Source organism: Mastigoproctus giganteus, chromosome 6, assembly GCF_048544385.1.
Source record: "Mastigoproctus giganteus isolate SK-2022 chromosome 6, ASM4854438v1, whole genome shotgun sequence".
Classification (NCBI taxonomy): domain Eukaryota; kingdom Metazoa; phylum Arthropoda; class Arachnida; order Uropygi; family Thelyphonidae; genus Mastigoproctus; species Mastigoproctus giganteus.
Window position 1 is genome coordinate 101,505,907 of NC_143580.1, and position 24,567 is coordinate 101,530,473.

Genomic DNA, 24,567 nt, shown 5'->3' on the forward strand with positions numbered 1-24,567 from the left:
GTTTAATATGCATTGCAAGATCATCTAGACCAGTGTTCGCAAACTATGCGACGCGACCCCCAAGGGGTCACTGGATAAATTAAAGGGGTCGTGGCAATTTTTAAATAAAATTAGAAAATTTTAAATAAAATTTGCTAAACTCCTAGCATTGGTGTACACGCAAGTATACATGCACCTATTTCTATTCTTAGCTACCCTAACACAACCCATGTGTTTACTTGTACCGCAATGACTCCCGGCAGTCTCTGAAATATCCTGCATCTTGTTTTTCAGGCTTCTGCTCATTCCAATAGAAGCAGTACAAGAATCTCTTTCACCTCTGCCAGTGGCTACTGTTAATCTATTCGTCTTTGTCTCCCCATCATATTCCAAATAAAATGAAGAGAGCCATCATATTCCAAATAAAAAAATTAAATTCCAAATCAAGTAAAGAGAGCTATCATATTCCAAATAAAAAAGAATAGAAAACATCAAGAAGAATTTATGAAGTATGGCTCTTTACTGACAGTGTTGTTGATGATGAGCAAAATCCTTTGTGCTTAATATGTTACAAAAAACTGGCTAATGAATGCATGAAACCTATTAAATGAAAAATACTGAATCATTTTCAAAAGACATGCCAACGCCATACAAGGTCTGAAATCTTTCATGAAGAAAAACATACGGCAGTTCCGTGTAAAGCTTTAAGAGCATCGTTGGAAGTTTCATATTTACAAGGAAAAAAATTTAAATCAAATACTATTGCTAAATCTCTTGTTCTCCCTGCTGCAATAAAAATAAATTTCAATTATGCATGGAGAAAAGTATGGCAATGATTTAAATACCATTCCTCTATCCAGAGACACACTATCTCGGCATATTACAGTTATCGTGGCCAACATAAAATTCAGTTTATTAAATTAATTGAAAGTCCAATGTTTGCAATACAGTTAGATGAATTCACAGATATTTAAAACCTTGCTCAACTTATTGTATATGTCAGATACTGCTACAAGGGAGATATTTTGGAGAATTTTCTTATTTTGAAACGCTTTGGAGAAAGAACGACAGGTCAGAAGATTGACCCTTGATTTACTGTGTGGATTTTGCTGATAGTTTTGCAGAGTATTTTAAAATATAAAATAATTTTGTTCCTACATTGTAGTATTGTAGCTTTTTTGTAGAATAATTATATTGCATAAAGTAATGGAATTAATCAGAACTATGAAATGAAAATGAAGAAACTCGTGATTATATATAAGTTAAAATGGGCTATAAACAATTCATTACCAGTGTAAATTATGCCAAAGAAAATTGAAACCACAGCCACAGGGATTAACAAAACTGGGCTCCAAGAAAATAACATACCAGAATGCTAAGATACAGTTAGTCCTCGTATAACACGATAGTTGTGTTCCTAGAAACCCTCGTGCAATGCAAAATCGGGCAATATAAACAACAGGCCCTGAGGGAACAATAGGGTTAGGTGCCGGCCACCCAAGATTGAACACACATTTGTAACCAAAAGATTACAAAACACAATACATAATCGTAATAAAATACTTGTGTATTTTATTACGACTATTACATAATAAAATATTGCTAATGCTTTTGCTTCTATCGTAAGCAAACTTGTTTTTTGTTTGATTTTCTATCCAAACAGATGACAATCGTTCCATCTCTTCCAATCCTTTGTGTCTTAATCTAACGAATTTAAATTACACTTTGAGTTGTTCCTGCTATAAAAGTTGTTTTTATTTTCTCTGCATTCTTTGTAATTCTCGGGGTTGCCTCATTTAGGTCTGTAGCACGTGCAATATCACATGGTCTTTCATTTCACTCAAAGCGTTTCACAATTTCATATTTTTTCTCTATCGACAGAGGCGGACTGGCCATAAGCCTTACCGGGGAAACCCCGCTGGGCTGGAGGCCGGTGTGATTTTGGGCCATAAACGCTAGTATGAAGCCAATCCAAAATTTTCCTGGGTAAGAATTTTTGACCCAGTTCGCCACTGTTTATCGATATTGCTTTTCTTTTTCTCTCTGAATCTGCAGTGTCTTCACCAGGACGCTTCCTTTTCGCACCTTTTAAGTATTTTACTCATTTTTAGGGAATAAAGCATAATTACAAAACGAGGAGGTACGCTTGATACACACAAACAAAGCTGCGTGCGTGTAGCAACTGAATAAACAACACCGTAAAGGCAGAGATACACTATTAACACTTCAAATTTTACTAAAGCACATTTCTAGGGGTTATTACCATAAAACAATAAAAACAATTTCCAGTTGCGTTTCTGCTAGTGGAATCTGTTATAAACTGGTAGTAAACTCGATGTTTGCTACCAATTGCTGGAGAGGCCTTCATCCTGCAGTGGATTGAAAATGGCTGATGTTGATGATAAGTGAACTCGATCTAATTGCATTTGCGATTATACCGATAGCTGGAATTGTGTTGGTTTTTACGTTATTATGGTGAAATGTGTTTCCCCTTCACTGATGTAAAACACATAAATACATTTTCAGGATCTTCTCTTCATTCCTGTCGTGTTGCATTCGGTTGGGGTGATTCTGCGTTCGACTGCCATTTCTTGTAAACACAAAGGCGAATCGTGCATAAGCGAATTCGGTTCGTGTTATATAAGATATAGTTCCCCTATTTATAAATCATGTATGATCGAATTCGTGTAGTGTAAACACATGTTATACGAGGACTGACTGTACTGTGAATTGCCCTGTGCAGTTTAAAATAGATTGATACTTAAATATGACTTCTGAAAATCGTGATCTGTAAGATGTAAAATCTTACAAATATATTATTTTATAGAAAAGTGATATTAGTTTAAAGTAAAACTTATAATAAAGCAATATGGGGGAGCGGAACATTACAAGTCAAGAATATTACTAAGATCACTGGCAAGGATTAAATTAGACAACGTCTATACAAGGGGAGCGGTAAGTGAAAAGCTATTAGCAACCTGGGTAAACCCGACTCCCAGCTCACACAGGCAAACCAGAACAATAGAAACCAGTAGCAACGGCTATTAGTAGAAAGTGTTAACTCTGGAAAACAATGGCACGGTGGACCATGTGTTGTCGGGACATTTCTTTAATCGGTGACACCTGATGAGGAGACAAGGTGGTAAAAATGGAACAAATGCCGGGAATTAGATTTAAGTCTGTCTGGCTGGAAGTGATGGCAAGTTTTATAGATCGTGGGAAATTAGTCTGTTACAGTATAACTATAAGCGGCTGACTTCAAAGGTACAGACAGCCTGAGAAATTTTTACAAATTTCTTAAAATAAGAAGTTGGATAGAGCACTAAATAGACACCGTGAGAAAGATTAAAATTAGTGAATAAGAAGAGAGTGGAAATTGATAAAATGAGTAAGATTGGTTAAACTGAAAACTAGGGTGGATTTGACATATGTAGGCAGTACAGAAATTGAGATGAACAAAAAGTGAGTGAACAGGGGGAGACAGAGTCGGATCCCCAAGTTGAGTTATGGGGGTGTTTATGGAAATGAGTTAGGAGGGAGACGAAGTTGAGATTTTTGTTGGTGCTTGGGAAAATGAGAGGACAGAACCATGAGTTGAGTTTATGTGGGTGTTTTATGGAAATGAGTTAAGGGGAGACAAAGTTTAGATTCTCGTCGGCATTTGGGAAAACGAGTTAGGACAGAGAGTTGAGTTTTTGTCGTGTTATAAAATGTGAGTAGAGACAGATCCCCAAGTTGAGTTTATGTGGGTGTGTATGGAAATGAGTTAGCGGGAGACAAAGTCGAGATTCATGTCGGCGTTTTGGGAAAATGAGTTAGGACAGACAGTTGAGTTTTTCGTCGAGATAAGTAAAATGAGTTAGTAACATGGACAGTTGAGGGTTCTGTTGTGGTAGAAAATATGTGTCAGTTAACAGTTGAGTGTTTGGTCGAGGTGGGAAAAGAGAAGGGTAGCGCCCTGGGAAGTTTCTTCTTGAAAAAGTTCTTAATAGGTGGAGTGGAAAAATGAGGGTAGCACCCTATGAGTTTTTCCTTGTGATAAATTTTAATAAAGTGGAGTGGAGAAGGAGTTAGTGTGAGATGCCCTATGAGTTTTTCCTTGTGATAAGTTTTAATAAAGTGGAGAGAAGAAGGAGTTAGAGTGAGATGCCCTATGAGTTTTCCTTGTGATAAGTTTAATAAAGTGGAGTGGAGAAGGAGTTAGTGCGAGATGCCCTATGAGTTTTCCTTGTGATAGGTTTTAATAAGGTGGAGAGAAAGGGAGCGAAATCCGCAGAATCAGTAGCTCGAAAGAAAGGAGCGAAAATGTGAAATTAGTAGCTCGATGAGAAGGAAGGAAGCAGCGAATGGATGGTAGCCCGAATAAGGTGGAGAAAGAACGCCAGTCCCACGCAGCCAAGAGTTCCTAAAAAAAATTATCTGTAGCAAATTCAGGTGAAAGCAGATGAAGGAGATCCTCAGTGAGCCAAAAATGGAAGTTTGAAACCATCCCGGAAAGCAAAGGAAAGAAAAAAGATAATAGTAAGTACTGTAAGTTAACAAGGACTGTTAGTGAAGCAGTATAGTGATTAATTAATGAAAAACAGAGATAGCACTAGAAGTAAATTGATAGATAAATTACCTCTTAAGTAAATTATATATATACTAACAGAGTTTAATTAATTCAAAAAGGTTATTGTAAAATGCAAGAGAAATGAAAGATAAGTAATAGATTAAATTGTTGTTCAAATGATTATAATATGTTAGTAGGGTAGTAAGGATTATATGTGAATGTTTTAAGGATAGATAATTGAATATAGTGAGAATCTTTGAATGTTCTAAGGATAGATAATTGAATATAGTGTTTGTATTGATGAAGAATTGTTGGTCCAACTGGAAGACTAATAACAAATAGAGACTTTAGGAAAGTTAAGATTGGTCTTCAGTGTATTGTAACAGAATGGTGAGAACACAGAGTATAATGATGAAAATAGCATATTGATTGTTAATATAAGAATAATATATGCAAGGTATCCTTGACTTAACCTTGTATGCATATTACATGTTTTTTTATTCAATTGTATATTTAGTTGTATATATATATATATATATATGTAAATAAACTTTGTTGTTTAGTAATGTGTGAGTTTGTTATTCCTGAACACTCAGCCTTTCCGAAGGGAATTATACACAATTGAGAAGTTCCCACGAATCTGGAATTCTCCTAGGAAGTAAAGTCAGATGCGTAAGTGGGGGAAATAAAAATAAATTGGACAAACACATAATAGGGAACAAAACGAAAAAAAAAATAAGAAACAAGAAATAAATAAATAGGAATTAAATAAATAATAAAATAGTTCCCTCCATCATTTTTTTATTCCACCCCCCACATATCCAACCATGAAAATCTCTAGTCATGAAATGTGTTTAGTTTGTTTAGTAGTTTTTCTCAATGGGCAGCTTGTGCCATTTTACAGTTTTTTTCCTTCAGATATTTGACTGTTTAAAAGTAGTTTTCAGTTTATTTCTGAACTAATAATAAAACAGACGAAAAGTTTTATTTTTATATTGCAAGTTTTCTAGCCTATTTTACCCACCTTAAAATGAGGTGATATAAGTATGCTTACAATATGGGAGGAAAAATAATTAAAAAATGAAATATAAATGTATAAAAAATAAAAATATTATATTTATATTGCAATTTTCCATCATATTTCACCCACCTTAAATACGATGATAGAAATATGTTAAAAATATGGGAAAAATAATTATCTTCTTCTTGAACTTAGCCTATACCATGCCTGTTTCTTTTTCTAGTAGGTTTGTAATTCATTTCTAATATTGGTAGCCTGTCCCTACTCATTCTCTCTACATGTTCTTTCCATTTCAACTTTTAGTTTTGTATTTCTTCTGTTATGCTGGCGGTGTTTAGTCTTTCTCTTATATCTGTATTCCTTCGGTGATCTAATCTAGTTAATCCCAATAATGGTTGGAGAAATTTCATGTGGTCTGCTTCTAGATGTTGTTTTTCCCTCTTCCCAGTTGTAAATACTTCACTGCCATATTTAAGTGCTGCCTTTGATGTTATGTTATGTATTTGTAATTTTGTTTGTATTATCATTTATTTGTCAAAATTTTTTTTTATTATTCCATTCATTCTGTTGTAAGTTTATAATTTGCATTCCAAATCCTTTTTAAATTCTACATTCCTGTTTTCTAAATATTTAAATTCATTACTTGTTCAATGATATTAGCATTAGCAGAGGCATATAATAATGCAAGAAAGCAAGCTTATATAGTATCAGCCAAAAAAAAAAAAAAAAAAAAAATAGCCCGCATGGAACTTGTATGCACGAAATATATATTATATGAAAACATCTTTTGACTAAAATGCGAAATGGAAATGATGAAAATAACGTCAATGCTGTCACTAACATTGATTAAGTAGAGGGCGTGAGCCCACTATTTACTGGTGGAAGGTCAAAGATGTCATTACCAATTCCGGCCAGTTTGAACTTGTCCCTCATCATTCTTTTCCCATACTTATCAAACCAATTGTCTTTTCAAATGTCGGTAGAATTGTCACCCATGTTTCCTCATTTCATTTCTTCATTCGATTTTCTATTACACTGTCCCTCGAAAGGCCACATGGTAGGTATATAAGTTACAAAACTTGAATTCTCAGATAGTTGACGAAGCAAAATACAAAGCATCGTCTTGACTAGTAATTTTGAAAGAGTTGAGCATGTCAATGCTTAATTTTCTTATAATTTCGATGATGCCAAACTCAGGTTACTCATTCATAATTCCAATAATTTTATATTGTAAATTGAAATCCCTCAATTGATCTTATTTACATATTCGACAACATAAGCAGCACAAGAATATTCTAACATGTTGAATAGAATGTCCGTGTTAGACTTAAAAACGCTAAACACAAAAAAATTGAAAGGCATATGCCATTTTTTGATGAGGTTCTCGTTTCAGAAAGGCCTTTGGCCGAGTTATACCAGCTCAAAGTAAATCGGTATGATATGATTCCGAATGAATGCGATTTTCTTTAAAGAAGTGATCAATGCTAGTATATTTATTGTCCTCTAGATACTTTCATGATTTCTTGTATTCAACATTAGATTTGACTCGTCGAGTGTCTGTTTTTGGCATGGGAATTAAAATCATTTTAGATTGTGATGGCATAAATGGAGCTTCAAAACTCCAGACTCATAAACAAGTAAAAGTATATTTATGAGTTTGGAGTTTGATATTGTGAGAGGCTTTTGCAGTAGAAATGGACACAAGCTGATTTATTATATCTATTGTTGCATTCATACTGTTTCCCATAAGTTCTTTAGGAGAATTATTAAGCCACAAAATGATGTGAGCATGCGGGCTACCATGATTTTGAAATTCAATCTGCTTAAAATAGTTGACTTAAAATAATATTGTCAAAATGGACTGAAATGCTTAGACTGATTTAAAGTTAAAATGCAATCGACAAGTTTATTTTGTGACAGATGCAAGTACTTTGCATCTGTCACTTCTCAACCCATTTGCCCAACTTATCTAGTTCCATTTGGAGTAGCATACCATGATTACTGTTGTTAACAAACCTGCCAACCTTTGTATCATTTGAAAACTTGGACATTAAATCCGATATACCTTCATAATTATATAATTTGATAAATATACAAAACAACAATTGGCCCAACACCGAACCCTGAGGAACTCCACTAATAACATTTGTCCTTGAAGAGCAGTGTCCATTGATTACCACTCTCTGTCATCACCCACTCAACCATCCCTTTATCCATTGTAGCAACTTACCCTTATTGCCATACCTATCCAATTTGTACATCAGTCTTCCATGTGCAACAGTATCAAAATCTTTCCTGAAATCCAAGTTTATGATATCAAAATTATTTTTGGCTTTCAGTTCCTTTGTGACCACATCATAGTATCCAGTCAAATTGGTCAAACAAGACCTCCCTTTAACAAATCCATGCTGTGTCTTAACTGTTACTGCAATCTTGTCTAGATGATTCTGCAATACTTCTTTAACCAGTGATTCCATTATTTTCCTTGGAACAAATTAAACTTACAGGTCCATAGTTACTTGTGTCACCTTTTGAACCCCCTTTGTGAATTGTTGATACATTTGCACACCTCCAGTCCATGGGGTCCTCCCCTGAGTCCAAGGAAGCGCTCATAATTTTGGCTAAGGGTTTGCTTACTTCTTTGCTGCCTCCTTTAATATAACATATAACTGGATAGATCCCGTCCACCCCAGGTGCCTTTTTTAGGTTTAACTTCAACAATTTCTCCTCCACTTTGCTCTCCGTTATTACAAAATCATTTAGCTCCCTGTTAGAGTTTAGTTAACTTCTGTCCTCCCCTTACTTACACAATTCCTCATGTGTTAATGTAAATGCAAAGTACTCATTCAGTTTTTGTCGGCTATCTGTGCAGGATCATCAACAGTCAAAACCACCAATATCAAGTGGACCAATCTTATTCATCCCCTTCCTTCTGAGTTTACATAAATAAAGAAGTCTTTGCATCCTTTGTGAAAGATTTTTCGTAACCTGCCTTTGCCTGCCAAATCTCCTTTGTGACTTTGTGAGAATGTGTATCTGGCAGAAACCACACAAAGCTATACGCCCGTCATGTCAATAAGGAACTATTCAGTTCAGGGAGGTGGATGGTTGGTAATGGTCTGGGGCATATTCAGCTGGCACACATTGGGATTTCTGGTATGTCTCGATGCATCTCTGAATAATCCAGGTTAAATGTCTCCATCTTTGCAGACCATCTGCATCCATTCATGGTTGTTGTGTATCCACAGGGCAATGGAATCTTCCAGCAGGACAATGCACCTCTGCAAGAGCTGTGGTAACTAGAACATGGTTCGAAGGGAATTCCGCAGATTTTAACACCATGGAATGGCCATCCCATTCACTGAACATGAACCCTGTGGAGCATCTTTGGAATGATGTGGAAAGGTCCATTCGAGCTTTGAATCTCCACCCAGAATTGCAATGGAATTATGGACAGCAGTGCAGCAAGCATGGATGGAAATACCTGTGAATCGCTTTTGTGAACTAGTGGACTCAATGCCTCGCTGTGTGTGACTGCCCTTATCCGGGTGAAAGGTGGGTCTACCTCTTACTAGGTAGTTTTTCCATGGTTTCTCTCCACTCAGTGTATATATATATATATTGCCTGTTTAGTTGCATTAGCATTAGCAGAGGCATATGATGCAAGAAAGCAAGCTTATGCAGCATCAGGCAAAAAAAAAAAAAAAAACTTCCACTTGACCCCAGCATTCGTTCGAAATACCTATCCAGCTCAGCCTTAAATTAATTTAGGCTATCAATTTCCACAACAAGGGATGGAAGTATGTTCCACCAACCAACTACTCGCTGGCTAAAGGCAAATTTACGCACATCTATCCTACATCTGTCTTTCCTCAATTTGAATTTATGCCCTCTCAGGTGATTATTCTGACCAAGAGGAAGAATCCCATCAGCATTGAGCATGCTCAAACCATTCAAAGCTTTATACACCTCTATCAAATCACCTCACTGGTGCCTAGTCTCCAGACACTGTAATTTGTAAAGCTATTTGTAAAGCTTAAGCCTTTCTTCGTAGGAGCAACCCTTTGTTCCATTCACTAATCTTGTTGCCCTTCTCTGTATTCGTTTGAAGCAGCTCTACATCCTTCTTGAAATGAGGCCTCCAGACGTGTATACAGTACTCAAGGTGTGGCCTGACCATTGCCTTATACAAGGGAATAATCACCTCCTTATCCCTGCTAGAAAAATTCCTATATATCATTGACAAGACACCATGAGCTACTCTTGCAGCCCGTCTGCACTGCTCAGAGAACTTCATATCTGCCTGTTCAATTACCTTTCCAGATCCTGTTGCAGCAGCATAGTGTCAGTAGTGTCCTTAACAATCCTGCCAACCTTTGTATCATCTGCAAACTTGAACATTAAGCTTGATATACCATCATCAATATTATTTATAAATACAGAAAACAATAATGGACCCAACACTGAACCCCGAGGGACTCCACTAATAACATTAGTCCACGATGAGCAGTCTCCATTGATTACCACTCTCTGTCTTCTCCCCCTCAACCACTCCTTTATCCATAGTAGCAATATGCCTACAATGCCACCTGCTCCGATTTGTGCAGCAGTCTTCCATGTGCAACAGTATCAAAAGCCTTTCTAAGATTCAAGTATATAATATCAAATTTATTACCTGCATCCAGCTCTTTCGTGACTGCAACATAGTATCCAATCAAATTGGTCAGGCAAGATTTTCCCTTAACAAACCCGTGTTGGGTCTGTTGTTGTTTTCGGTGTTTATGAATGATATTGATGATGGGATATCAAGTTTAATGTCCAAGTTTGCAGATGATACAAAGGTTGGCAGGATTGTTAAGGACACTACTGACACTATGCTGCTGCAACAGGATCTGGAAAGGTTGAACAGATGGGCTGAGAGGTGGCAAATGAAGTTTAACATTGACAAATGTAAAGTACTACATATGGGAAACAGTAACCCCAGAGCAACGTATCAACTCTGCTGTACTACACTGACAGTGGTGGAGAATGAAAAGGACCTGGGGGTAATTGTGCAGGCAGATATGAAGTTCTCTGAGCAGTGCAGACGAGCTGCAAGAGTAGCTCATGGTGTCTTGTCAATGATATACAGTAATTTTTCTAGCAGGGATAAGGAGGTGATTATTCCCTTGTATAAGGCAATGGTTAGGCCACATCTTGAGTACTGTATACAGGTCTGGAGGCCTCATTTCAAGAAGGATGTCGAGCTGCTGGAACGGGTACAGAGAAGGGCAACAAGATTAGTGAATGGAAAAAAGGGTTGCTCTTACGAAGAAAGGCTTAAGTTTTGCAAATTACAGAGTCTGGAGACCAGGCACCGGCGAGATGATCTGATAGAGGTGTATAAGGCTTTGAATGGTTTGAGCATGCTCAATGCCAATGGGATTCTTCATCTTGCTCAGAATAATCACCTCAGAGGGCATAAATTCAAATTGAGGAAGGACAGATGTCGGATAGATGTGCGGAAATTTGCCTTTGGCCAGCGGATGGTTGGTTGGTGGAACCGACTTCCATCACTTGTTGTTGAAGTTGATAGCCTAAACAAATTTAAAGCTCAACTCGACAGGTATTTCGAACGAACGGAGGGGTGAAATGGGAGTGGTGTGTGTGTTTTTTTTTTTTTTTTTTTTTTTTTTTGGCTGATGCTGAATAAGCTTGCTTTCTTGCATCATATGCCTCTACTAATGCTAATGCTATGTCCGAGCTATAATCCAAGTCTTGTCTAGATAATCCTGAAATGCTTCTTTAACCAGTGCCTCCATTAATTTTCCTAGAACAGAAGTTAAACTCACAGGTCTATAATTACTTGTGTCAGCCTTTGATCCTCCTTTGTGAATTGGGGTCACATTTGCACATCTTCAGTCTATGGGTACCTCCCCTGAGTTCAAGGACGCTCTCATAATTTTGACTACGGATTTGCTTACTTCCTTTGCTGCCTCCTTTAATATAACTGGATAGATCCCATGAACCCAGGTGCCTTTCTTGTGTTTATCTTCAACAATTTCTCCTCCACTTTACTCTCAGTTATTACAAGATTATCTAGCTTACTGCCAGAGTTGAATACACCTCTGGCATTCCCCTCACTGAATAACTCCTCATGTGTGAATTTTGATTCAAAATATTCATTTCGTTTGTTAGCTACCTGAACAGGATCAACAACAGTTGAACCATCGATATCAAGTGGACCAATCTGATTCATCCCCTTCCTTCTAAAGTTTACATAAGTAAAGAACTCTTTGCTGTTTTTCTTTGCATCCCTTGCCAAGGATTTCTCGTAATCTGCCTTCGCCTGCCTAACCTCCTTTGTAACTTGGTTACAGATCAACTTGTATCTATCATAGGCTTCTGTGTCATGTGTTAATTTGTATGTATCCCATGCATTTTTCTTCTCTGCCATATGCCTCATTAGTTCATCTGACATACATTTAGGCCTAAACCTTGAACAATATTTCTTAGTTGGTATGTAAAGCCTAGTAGCTTCCAAGGTAAGTTCTTTGAATGCTTCCCATTTTGAATTTGCGGTTGGTAACATCATCAGTTGATCCCACGGTATAGAATTTAAATACTGTCTCAGTCCATCGTAGTCGCCTTTACGAAAGCAATACCCCTTCCCCTTACCCCTAATGGTAGTTACCTCTTTCAGTAACTCCCACTTCAGCACACTGTGATCACTGCCAGCTAGTGGTTCCTTTATCTGCAGATTCTTAATGCATGAAGAATCACTACTGATAATCAAATCAAGTATATTACTCCCTCTAGTTGCCTCCCGAACATGCTGATGTAGAAAACAATCATTCAATAAATCCACAAAAGCCTTGCTAGTGTGATAGTAACCAACCCACAAATTCCACTCATTATCTGGGAAATTAAAATCCCCCATTATAAGACTCTCTGATTTACTGGCCCACTCTATTTCCCTGTACATTTTCTTATTATACTTCATCAGAGTCCTTAGGCCTATAGCACACTGCTACTCTCAATTTTGATCTCCCAATGCTTATGTCACACCAAACTGACTCGACACTGCACTGTCCAGCGATGTTGACTGGCTTCACTTCCTTGGATTTTATGTGTTTCTTAACTAATAGCATAACCCCTCCTCCCTTCCTATCCTGTGTATCATTTCTGTAGACGTTGCACTCCCCAAATTCCAGTTCTGCAATCCTTATATCTGTGTGACACCTTGTCTCTTATATCCCAACAATATCTGCCTTTGATGCTTTGAGCAATACCTCAAATTCATTTAAATTATTTACCAAACTTCTAGCATTGGTGTACACGCAAGTATACATGCACCTGTTCCTATTCTTAGCTACCCTAACTTAACCCATGTGTTTACTTGTACCGCAATGACTCCCAGCAGTCTCTGAAACTTCCTGCATCTTGTTTTCCAATCTTCTGCTCATTCCAATAGAAACAGTGCAAGAATCACTTTCACCCCTGCCAGTGGCTACTGTTAATCTGTTAGTCCTTGTATTCCCCCAACCTAGTAGTTTTCCGACCCACCTAACACTGCCTCGATGGCATCAGCAAATATTCTTACACCCTTTCTAAAGTGTATCCCATCTCTGCAGAAGCAGTCTCTCCTGTTAACAAGCACAACGCAGGCTGAAAAAAATTCTACCCCTTGAGCCTTGCACAATCTTTCCAGGGCCGAATTGATCAACAAGCTCTCATCATATACTCCCTCCTATCGTGTGTGGGCAGAATTGCAGACACTTTCAAATTCAACCCTAATTCACGGCTCTTTTTCAACAGTGACCTGTACTTGTTAAGTAATTCTGCCGGTCTCCTACTCTTAATATCATTGATATAATAATCACTCTTAATATAATAATAGCATTATTAAGTGTAATATATGCATGCTGCTAAAATACTCACTCAAGAACATATTTATATATTATATAAATGTTTGCACATTGTGAAATTATCAGTGTGGACATTCAAGTTCCCCCCCCACACACACACACACATGCCAGACAAATGTTTTCAGTGTGCCACTGATCCTGATTGTTTGCAAATAGCACTGTAAAATTAGGAAATTTTAAACTTTCTGGTTTGTCATTGCATTGGATTATGCAACCCTATTGATATATTGTTTAACAGGATTATTATTCCTCCCCCTTTTTATTATTACAGAATTTTATTATTGTTATATGGCTGTTTGTTTTTTTTTTTATTATTTAGAGGCTGTGAGAAATCTGATATTACTAAGCACATGCTTATTCATCAGGATCCTAAACATACATGTGAAATATGTGGTAAAAATTTTAGACATCTAAAAAACAAAGACCTCCATCTAAAAAGGTAATGTAACATTATTCCATTAAATAACTGAAACTAATTTAGTGCCATAACTAACTTTAATAAATGCCTAATGCTAAAGACAAATTATTGTGTAGTTATTTTATACTGTAGAATATTAGCATGGCAAAAAACGCAAAACACACACACACACACACACACTTCCTCTATCACCTCTGCACAAGGCATAATTCTTATGGGTTTTGGTATTTAACTATATAATATTGGTGTAAATACCATAGTTAACCCATAAATTTGAACTACATAAGTAGTATAGAAGGCATCATTTTAATTTTATCACATATTGTAGTTGCCTTCACAACGAGATAACGTTATTGCACTACTTCAAATAAATAATGCTTTTCTAGTAGAGAAGACTACTGTTATTTATTTTCAGAGGTTACCACCACCCAGACGATCGTTTTGAAGCTACTGTGCTTCATCATCCGTGGGTGGGCAGGTACCACAATATGAGATACAATTAAAATGATGCCTTTTATACTACTTATGTAGTTCGAATTTATCGGTTAACTATGGTGTATTTACACCAATATTATATAGTTAAATACCAAAATCCATAAGAATTATGGGTTTTGGTATTTAATCAAGGCAATTATGCCTTGAGCATTTCATTTTCAAATTACATTTTTACCAACACCCTTTGGCATCTCTCGTATTGTGGATATAACTTCGCAACTGTGATGGCATGTTGCATTACCGGGTACCTGCTGATGATAAAGCCCAGTAGTTTCGAAACAATAATAATATCCGGAATAACATTTATGTCGTTAAATGTACAGGGTCTGAGAGCGGTTAACAAACAAAGGATGATATAGAAAATTATGATGAACATGGGGGTGAATATTTGTTTTCTACAAGAAACCCACTTCACAAGTTTAGCAAACATCCAGTAGTTTCAAAACACATACCGATTGTTAGGATTTTGGGGCTTTGGGACAAATCGATCCTCAGTGGTGGGAATAGTAGTGCTTCCTCCAATTTTAGGGACTATATGATTGGCGGGTAGGGATACTGAAGGTCGGGTTGTGGCAGTGGATTGGAGTTATGGGGGATGCACAATTAGACTGATCTGTGTCTATAGTCCAAATTCTACTTTAGAAAGGAAAACTCTGTTTCGGGGACTGGGCAACTATATGAGGGATGTGCAGTGGGTTGTAATGGCAGGGGACTGGAACTGCATTCCTGACCCCATCAGGGAGAATTTGTGAATTAATCGAGGTTTGTACTAAATGGGACTTGGTAGACGTCTGGAGGGAAAAAAATCTGGAGAAACGAGCGGCCACCAAAATAGCCAATAATATAGGAACTAGGTCGCACTTATGCAACGAGTCAGTTGAAGGATAAGATAATAATGATACGTAATGTGAAATTTGTGGGAGGTCGACAAGTTTCAGATGACATGACAGTAATGTGGAAGGGAGTTTTATTTACAAACGTTATCATTAGCATTAGTAGAGGCACATGATGCAAGAAAGCAAGCTTATACAGCATCAGCCAAAAAAAAAAACCCTTCCCATTTTACTGACCCATTCATTTGAAATGTTTGTCTAGTTTTGCCTTGAATTTATTTAAACTATCAACTTCCACAACAACAGATGGAAGTTTGTAACATCAACTACCCACAGGCTAAAGGCAAATTTCTGCATATCTGTTCTACAACTGTCTTTCCTCAGTTTGAATCTATGCCCCATCAAGTTTGTAATCTGAGCAAGGGGAAGAATCCCATCAGCATTGAGCCTTCTCAATCCTTCTTTCAAAGCCTTAAACCTCAATCAGATCACCTCGCAGGTGCCTAATTTCCAGAAGCTACAATTTGCAGAACTTAAGCCTTTCTTCATAAGAGCACCCCTTTGTTCCCTTCACCAGTCTTGTTACCCTTCTCTGTACTCGATCTAGCAAATCTACATCCTTCATAAGATGAGGCTTCCAGACCTGTATGTAGTAGTCAAGGTGTGGCCTGACCATTACCTTATACAACGGGATTATCACCTCCTTATCCCTGCTTGCAAAATTCTTATATATCATTGACCTAATCCGGCAGCGTCTGCACTGCTCAGAAAACTTCATATCTGACTGCACAATTACCCCCAGGTCTCTTTCATTCTCCACAACACTGAGTGTAACACCACCCAATTGGTACATTTCTCTGGGGTTACTGCTACCATAGGCAGTATTTTACATTTGTCAATGTTAAACTTCAGTTGCCATTTCTCAGCCCATCTGCTCAACTTTTCCAGATCCTGTTGCAGTAGCGTACTAGCATTACTGTCATTAACTACCCTGCCAACCTTTGTATCATCTGCAAACTTGGATATTAAGCCTAATATACCTTCATCAATATCATTAATAAATATACAAAACAACAATGGGCCAAACAGCAAGCTCTGAGGGACACCACTAATAACATTAGTCCACGTAGAGCAGTATCCATTGATTACCACTCTCTGTCTTCTCCCACTCAACCATCCTTTTTCCATTGTAGCAACTTGCCCTTAATGCCATACTGCTCCAATTTGTACAGCAGTCTTCCATGTGCAACAGTATCAAAATCTTTCCTGAAATCCAAGTATATGATATCAAAATTATTTTTTAAGTTCAGTTCCTTTGTGACCACATCATAGTATCCAATCAAATTTGTCAGAAAGACCTCCCTTTAACAAACCCATGCTGTGTTTTAACTATTACTGTAGTCTTGTCTAGATGATCCTGCAATGATCTAACAGGTCTATAGTTACTTGTGTCGCCTTTTGAATCCCCTTTGTGAATTGTGATATATTTGCACATATCTAGTCTGTGGGGACTTCCTACAAGTCCAAGTATGCTCTCATAATTATGGCTAAGGGTTTGCTTACTTCCTTTGCTGCCTCCTTTAAGTCTGGGAAAGTTAGTTCCAGTTAGTCTGGGAAAAGGCTATTGGAAGCTCAACCCAGCAGTTCTGGAGAGAGAGAGGACTGTAACTTTACAACGGTTATTAAAAAGATAGTAGAGCAAGATGGAAATGAGTGGGAAATGTGGGCAGAAATTAAAGAAAGTGCTAAATCATTTTATTACTCAAAAATTAAGGAAAGAAATGAACAACGCAGAAATAGAGTGAAAGATCTCTTACAAGAAAAAAGAATTTACCAACGGTGCGGGGATAAAAGGGCAACAGCAGGAGTACAAGCGGTTATTGACGGTATAATATTGGAAGAAGAGAAAGAAAAGGCGCAAAAAATACATCTGAAATTTAGGGAGGCTGATAGTCCTTCAGCTGCGTTATACCAAAGAAGACTAAGGCTAAATAATTTAGCCAAAATGGTTCAGGAAATTAAAGACGATGACAACACACATTCAACAACGCTTACTATCATGAATTGTTTTGTAAATTACTATGAAAAAGAGCTTGCTTTGCAGAAAAAAGAAAGAGACGACTCCATTTGGACGATTGGACAATTCACACCTGAGCAAAAAGCATTACTGGACAGGGAAATAATTTTGGGGGATCTAACTGTGGAGCTAAATCATGTAAATTACGATGCGTGCCTGGACCGGATGGTTTCGGGGTTGAATTTTATAAGAAAATTTGGGTCTTTTTGGCACCTATTCTTCTGGCCATCTTTAACAATTTTGTTCAGGAAGGAGATGTACCCAAAGGTTTTTTTAAATGTTTGTACTACTTTTATTCTGAAGCATGGACGGGATTTAACGAAAATTGGTAACTGGAGACCTATAATGTTGGCTAATTGTGACTACAAAATATTTGCAGTAAAGATTTTGCAGCTAAGTTAAAATGCGACGTGACCCAGGTAGTTAGAAGCACACAATGCTACTGTATGCCGGGGATGCAGATAGAATATAACCTTTGGCTATTAAAAGATATACAGTCAGTCCTCGTATAGCACGATAGTTGTGTTCCTAGAAACCATCGTGCAATGCAAAATTGTGCAATGTAAACAGGCCACCCAAGATTGAACACACATTTTTAATCAAAACATTACCAAACACAATAATTATCGTAATAAAATACTTGTGTATTTTATTACGACTATTACGTAATAAAATATTGCTAATGCTTTTGCTTCTGTCGTAAGCAAACTTGTTTTTTATTTGATTTTCTATCCAAACAGATAACAGCTGTTCCATCTCTTCCAATTCTTTGTGTCTTAAATCTAATGGATTTTAATTACACTTTGAGTTGTTCCCGCTATAAAAGTTGTTTTTATTTTCTCTGCATTCTTTGTAATTCTTGGCGTTGCCTCATTTAAGCCTGTAGCACGTGCAATATCACACGGTCTTTCATTTCGCTTAAAGCATTTCACAATTTCATATTTTTTCTCTATCGACAGAGGCGGACTGGTCATAAGCCTTACCAGGGAAACCATGGTGGGTTGGAGGCCGGTGTGATTTTGGCCATAAACTAGTATGAGGCCACTACAAATTTTCCCCGGGTAAGAATTTTTGACCCATTCCGCCTCTGTTTATCAATATTGCTTTTCTTTTTCTCCCTGAATCTGTAGTGTCTTCACCAGGATGCTTCCTTTTTACACCTTTTAAGTATTTTACTCATTTTTAGGGAATAAAGCACAATTACAAAATGAGGAGGCATGCTTGATACACATAAACAAAGCTGTGTGCATGTAGCAGCTGAATAAACAACACCGTAAAGGCAGAGACAGCCTCACTAGCTCACATTTTACTAAAGCACATTCCTGGGGGTTGCTACCATAAAACAATAAAACAATTTCCAGTTGTGTTCCTGCTAGTGGAATCTGTCATAAACTGGTAGTAAACTCGATCTAATTGCATTTGCGATAATACCGATAGCTGGAATTTTACATTATTATGGTGAAATGTGTTTCCCCTTCACTGATATAAAAAAACATAAATACATTTTCAGAATCTTCTCTTCATTCCTATCGCGTTGCGTTCAGTTGGGGTGATTCCGGTCCGACTGCCATTTCTTGTAAACACAAAGGCGAATCATGCGTAAGTGAATTTGGTTCATGTTATATACGATATCGTTCCCCTATTTATAAATTGTGTATGATCGAATTTGTGTAGTGTAAACATGTGTTATACGAGGACTGACTGTATTAGAATATCGGAAACGAAAGAGTTACAATTTAGCGTTAGTAGCAATCGACCTAGAAAAGGCTTTTGATTGAATCGACCATGACTACTTTTTTGCAAATAATACTGAACAGAAATATATGCTAGCCATATCCATAGATTTTGCTGGTATATTTGATGCTTTGTGGTAAACCTAACTTCCTGAATTTGATTGTTATGGGTGGAGTGACATGGTATTTTTATTATGACCCTGCTGCAAAGTGTGTAGTGGAAGTTGGTAAACTCTCCCAAAGCCAAAAAAGGTTGTCAAGAAAGGACAAAAATCAAAATCATGCTCATAACGTTCTCTGATAGCAAGTCAATTGTGCACAAAGAGTTTGTGCCTAATTGCCAACGTTTCTGCCTACTATTTGGGTGTTTTGAAACATTTGTTGCAGAGAATCCATCATCTGTGTCCTCAGTATGGAGAAGACAGCAGTTAGTTTCACTTGCATGATAGCACATCAAGCAACAAGGCCCTCATTGTTTGTGAATTTTTACTAGCTTTTTAACAGTATACAAGTCACAGATTTTCACTAATTGTTCCATTCACTCCATGATTCTTGCGTGAAGTGTGTGGACACACAAGTATCCTAACTATTATGAATTTTTGCATATATATTATGAATTCTACGCATGTTAGCATTAGCATTAGTAGAGGCATTTGATGCAAGAAAGCAAGCTTATGCAGCATCAGCCAAAAAAAAAAAAAAAAACCCACTTCCACTTCACCCCTCTGTTCATTCAAAATACCTGTCCAGCTGAGCCTTAAACTTATTTAGGCTATCAACCTCCACTACAAGGGATGGAAGTCTGTTCCACCAACCAACCACCCGCTGGCTAAAGGCAAATTACCGCACGTCTATCCTACATCTGTCTTTCCTCAATTTGAATTTATGCCCTCTCAGGTGATTATTCTGAGCTAGAGGAAGAATCCCATCAGCATTGGGCATGCTCAAACCATTCAAGGCTTTATACACCTCTATCAGATTACCTCGCTGGTGCCTAGTCTCCAGACACTGTAATTTGCAAAACTTAAGCCTTTCTTCGTAAGAGCATCCCTTTGTTCCATTCACTAATCTTGTTGCCCTTCTCTGTACTCGTTCCAGCAGCTCGACATCCTTCTTGAAATGAGGCCTCCAGACCTGTATACAGTACTCTAGGTGTGGCCTGACCATTGCCTTATACAAGGGAATAATCACCTCCTTATCCCTGCTGGAAAAATTCCTGTATATAATTGACAATACTCCATGAGCTACTCTTGCAGCCCGTCTGCACTGCTCAGAGAACTTCATATCTGCCTGCACAACCACCCCCAAGTCCCTTTCATTCTCTACCACTGTCAGTGTAGTACCACAGAGTTGATACGTTGCTCTGGGGTTTATATTGTATAATATACATTAATGTATAAATTAATGAAAAACAAACCATATTTGCTGTCAGAGATTTTCTTCACTTAGTGTGCCTTCAAATGGCCAAGCAAACATTCCTATTCAGCATCTGGTTATACTGGCAATAGCATCCATTCCTAAATGAAAAAATCATTTCAAACATAATGTTTAAATCATTTTCAAAATGAAATATTGCAAATCGTACACTCTATATAATAAGTGAAACTGTTATACCACGTGAAATTATTAACAAGGTTTTTTTTTTTTTTTTTATTATTATTATTATTATCATTAAACTCATAAGAATACAAACACAATTTCTACACTAAATTGTTAGTGGGTTTTAGAATGTTTACCAAACCTCATTATCTGACCATAAATGCTATGGGAAGGGGAGAGGAAATATAACATTGTAAAACTATGTAAAACGTTACATTTAGATAGGTTAAAGAACTTTCAAAATATTTTGCAGTTAACAGAATGGATTTGGATTTTCTAAGAATGAGTAGGTTTGTGATTTCTGAATTTAAAATGCTTGTACTAAGAATTAGCATTAGTCGGGGAAAATGATACAGGAAAGCCCACGTCTCTGATATCCCAACAATGTCTGCCTCTGATGTCTTGACCAGCACTTCAAACTCATCAAATTTATTAACTATACTCCTAGCATTGGTGTACATGCAAGTATACATGTGCCTGTTTCTACTCTTACTTATCCTAACACAGTCCATGTATTTACTTGTTCCACTATGACTCCCAGCGGTCCTGGAAATCTCCAGCACATTGCTTTCCAGGCTGCTGCTCATTCGTATAGGAGCAGTGCAAGAATCACTTTTGCCTGTCTGCAGGCACTGTTAATCGTTTAGTATTCCTGTGTATTCCTCCCCCAAGCTAGCAGTTTTCTGACCCACCTAACACTGCCTCGATAGCATCAGCAAATATTCTTGCACCCTTTCTATTTAAGTGTACCCCATTCCTGTAGAAGTAGCCTCTCCTGTCAACAAGCACAGACCACGCTGAAAAAAATTGTACTCCATGAGTCTTGCACAATCTCTTCAGGGATGAATTGATTGACAAGGCTTCAACTAACTTGTGACTTGTTTACAACATTGACCTGTACTTGTTGAGTAAATCTGCAGATCTCTTACTCTTAATGTCATTAGTTACAACGTGCACAACTGTATCACTTTTTGTGCCCTAAAATATCATTAGCCTTGGCAAACGATGCAAGAAAGCAGGCCTATACAGAAAGGATGGTTACTGAATACATGTGCAGCAGTTTACCTTTAGTCAATGGGGGGTTGATGGCTGGAATAAACTTCCGTGTGATGTTGTGCAACTGGATAGCTTGAATAAATTCAAGGAAGAACTAGACAAACACTGTTTGGATGTTTTTTTTTTCTCTTTTATTTGTTGATGCTGTATAACACAGATATAAGCAGTGAAGAATTGGAATTTGGGGAGTACAATGTACATAAAGGATAGACAGGACATGAAGGGAGGAGGAGTTATGCAGTTAGTTAAGAAATACATAAAATCTAAGGAAGTGCATCAAATTGACATTGGTGGACAATGCTATGTTGAGTCAGTTTGGTGTGACCTAAGCACTGCGAAAGGGAAAATTACAGTAGGCGTGTGTTATAAGATTAATGAATCTGATGAGTATAATGAGCAGTTGTGCAAAGAAATAGAGTGGACCAGTAAATCAGAATGTCTTATAATGGGGATTTTAACTTTCCAGATATTGACTGGAATGTGTGGGTTGGTGCATTAAGAATTTGCAGACAAAAGAACCGCTGGGTGCCAGTGATCACAGTGTACTGATGTGGGATTTACTTCAAGATGTAACTACCATCAAAGGTAAAGGGAAGGGCTTTTGCTTTCGTAAAGATAATTGCAGGGGTCTCAGACAGTTTTTAAATTCTATAGAGTGGGATCAACTGATGGTGAATTCTAAATGGGAAGCCTTCGGGGACTTAATCTTGGAGGCTATTAGGCTTTTCATACCAACTAAGAAATACTGTTCAGGGTTCAAGTCACAAAGGAGGTTAGGAAGTTGAAGGCAGATTATGAGAAATTGTTGGCAAGGATACAAAAAAAAACAGAAAAGAGTTCTTTTCTTATATGAACTCTAGAAGGAAAGGGATGAATCAAATTGAACCACTTAACATAGATTTGTTGACTATTGATGATCATGCTCAGGTACCTGTTAATTGAATGAGCACTTTACATCTACATTCACTTATGAGGAGTTATTCGAGGAGGGGAATTCCAGAAGTTTAGCAAACTCTAACAGGGAGGTAAGTGATTTTGTAATAACTGAGCACAAAGTTGAGGAGAAATTGTTGAAGGAAGGCACCTGGGGTGGACAGGATCTATCTAGTTATATTACAGGAGGCAGCAAAGGAAGTAATCAAACCCTTAGTCCTAATTATGAGAGCTTCCTTGGACTCAGGGGAGGTCCCCATGGGCTGGTGGTTTGCAGATGTATCACCAGTTCACAAAGGGGTTTCAAACGGTGACAAAAGTAACTATAGACCTGTTAGTTTAACTTGTGTTTCAGGAAAATAATGGAGCCACTGGTTAAAGAAGCATTGGAGGATCATCTCGACAAGGCTGCAGTAATAGTTAAGACACATCATGGTTTTGTTAAAGGGATGTCTTGTCTGACCAATTTTATTGGATACAATAATGTGGTCACAAAGGTCACATAGCAAAAAATAATTTTGATATCATATACTTGGATTTCAGGAAAGTGATACTGTTGCACATGGAAGACTGCTGTACAAATTGGAGCAGTGTGGCATTGAGGGTACGTAGTTATAATGGATAAAAGGATGGTTGAGTGGGAGACAACAGAGAGTGATAATCTATGGACACTGTTCTTCGTGGACTAATATTATTAGTGGAATTCCCCAAGGTTCAGGGCTAGATAAGTTGGGCAAATTAGCTGAGAAGTAGAAACTGAAGTTTAACATTGACAAATGCAAAGTACTGCATATGGCTAGCAATAACCTAAGAGAAATGTACCAACTGTGTGGTACTACACTCATCCCATTGTACAAGGCAATGGTCAGGCCACACCTTGAGTACTGCATACAGGTCGGGTGACCTCATATTAGGAAGGATGTAGAGTTGCTAGAACGAGTAAAAAGAAGGACATCAAGATTGGTGGGGGGAACAAAGGGGTGCTCTTACCAAGAAAGGCTTAAGTTCTGCTGGAGACTAGGCACCTGTGAGGTGATCTGATTGAGGTGTATAAGTCCTTGAATGGGTTGAGCATGCTGAGTGCCTGATGGGATCCTTCCTCTTGCTCAGATTAAGAACCTGAGGGGGCATAGATTGAAATTGAGGAAAGACAGCTGTAGAACAGATGTGTGGAAATTTGACTTTAGCCAGCAGGTAGTTGATTGGTGGAACAGACTTCAATCTCTTGTTGTGGAAGTTGATAGCCTAAATAAATTTAAGGCTGAGCTGGACAGACATTTGGACAGATTTTGTTTTTTGGCTGATGCTGCATAAGCTTGCTTTCTTGCGCCGTGTGCCTCTCCTAATGCTAATGCCAATCCCATCAGCATTAAGCTTGCTCAATCCATTTAAAGCCTTAAACACCTTAATCAGATCACCTTGCAGGTACCTAGTCTTCAGACAATGCAATTTGCAGAATTTACTAATTGCAAGTAAATTGCTAGTACAAGAAAGTGATCAATTGCTCTTCATTGTTTTTTTTTTTTTATGTTTGTTGATGATTGAGCGTTCTTCTTTTCCATTTTACTGTGTTGATTATTGGAATGCTGCTGACCAAGCATACACTGTCTTTCTTTACTAAGAACGTTGCTGGAAAATTGCCATTTGTTTTTTTTTTTTTTTTTTGTTTTTTTTTTGTCTCTTTCTTTGCCTAATAGGCGTGTGTCCTGTGTTTTGTAATTTGCATATTTGTTTGTATTAGCGGTTGTGAGTATCGGAAGGCTGCAAACTAAATGCACATGTTCTTCAATTACTGAACACATAGCAACAAAGTTTCCAAAGTTTTTGTACTCTTTCTTTACCTTTGCCTTGATAAGTTTGGCAATACCAGTATGTGTATACAGTATTTTCGTAAAATTAAAAATTCTGGTCAACCTTGAACAATTTTCTCTTTCTCGACTAATGCGAACAAGGGGGCATGTGTA

At 37.5% G+C, this 24,567-nt stretch overlaps 1 protein-coding gene across 1 annotated transcript in view; it reads left to right on the forward strand.

Annotated features, from left to right (window-relative positions):
* Positions 1-24,567, forward strand: part of LOC150084478 (uncharacterized) — an 804,913-nt gene that overhangs the window by 646,368 nt on the left and 133,978 nt on the right. The window contains exon 14 of the mRNA XM_090376257.1: positions 13,779-13,898. Coding sequence (XP_090232383.1) covers positions 13,779-13,898 — 120 coding nt within the window. The remainder of the gene's footprint in view (positions 1-13,778; positions 13,899-24,567) is intronic.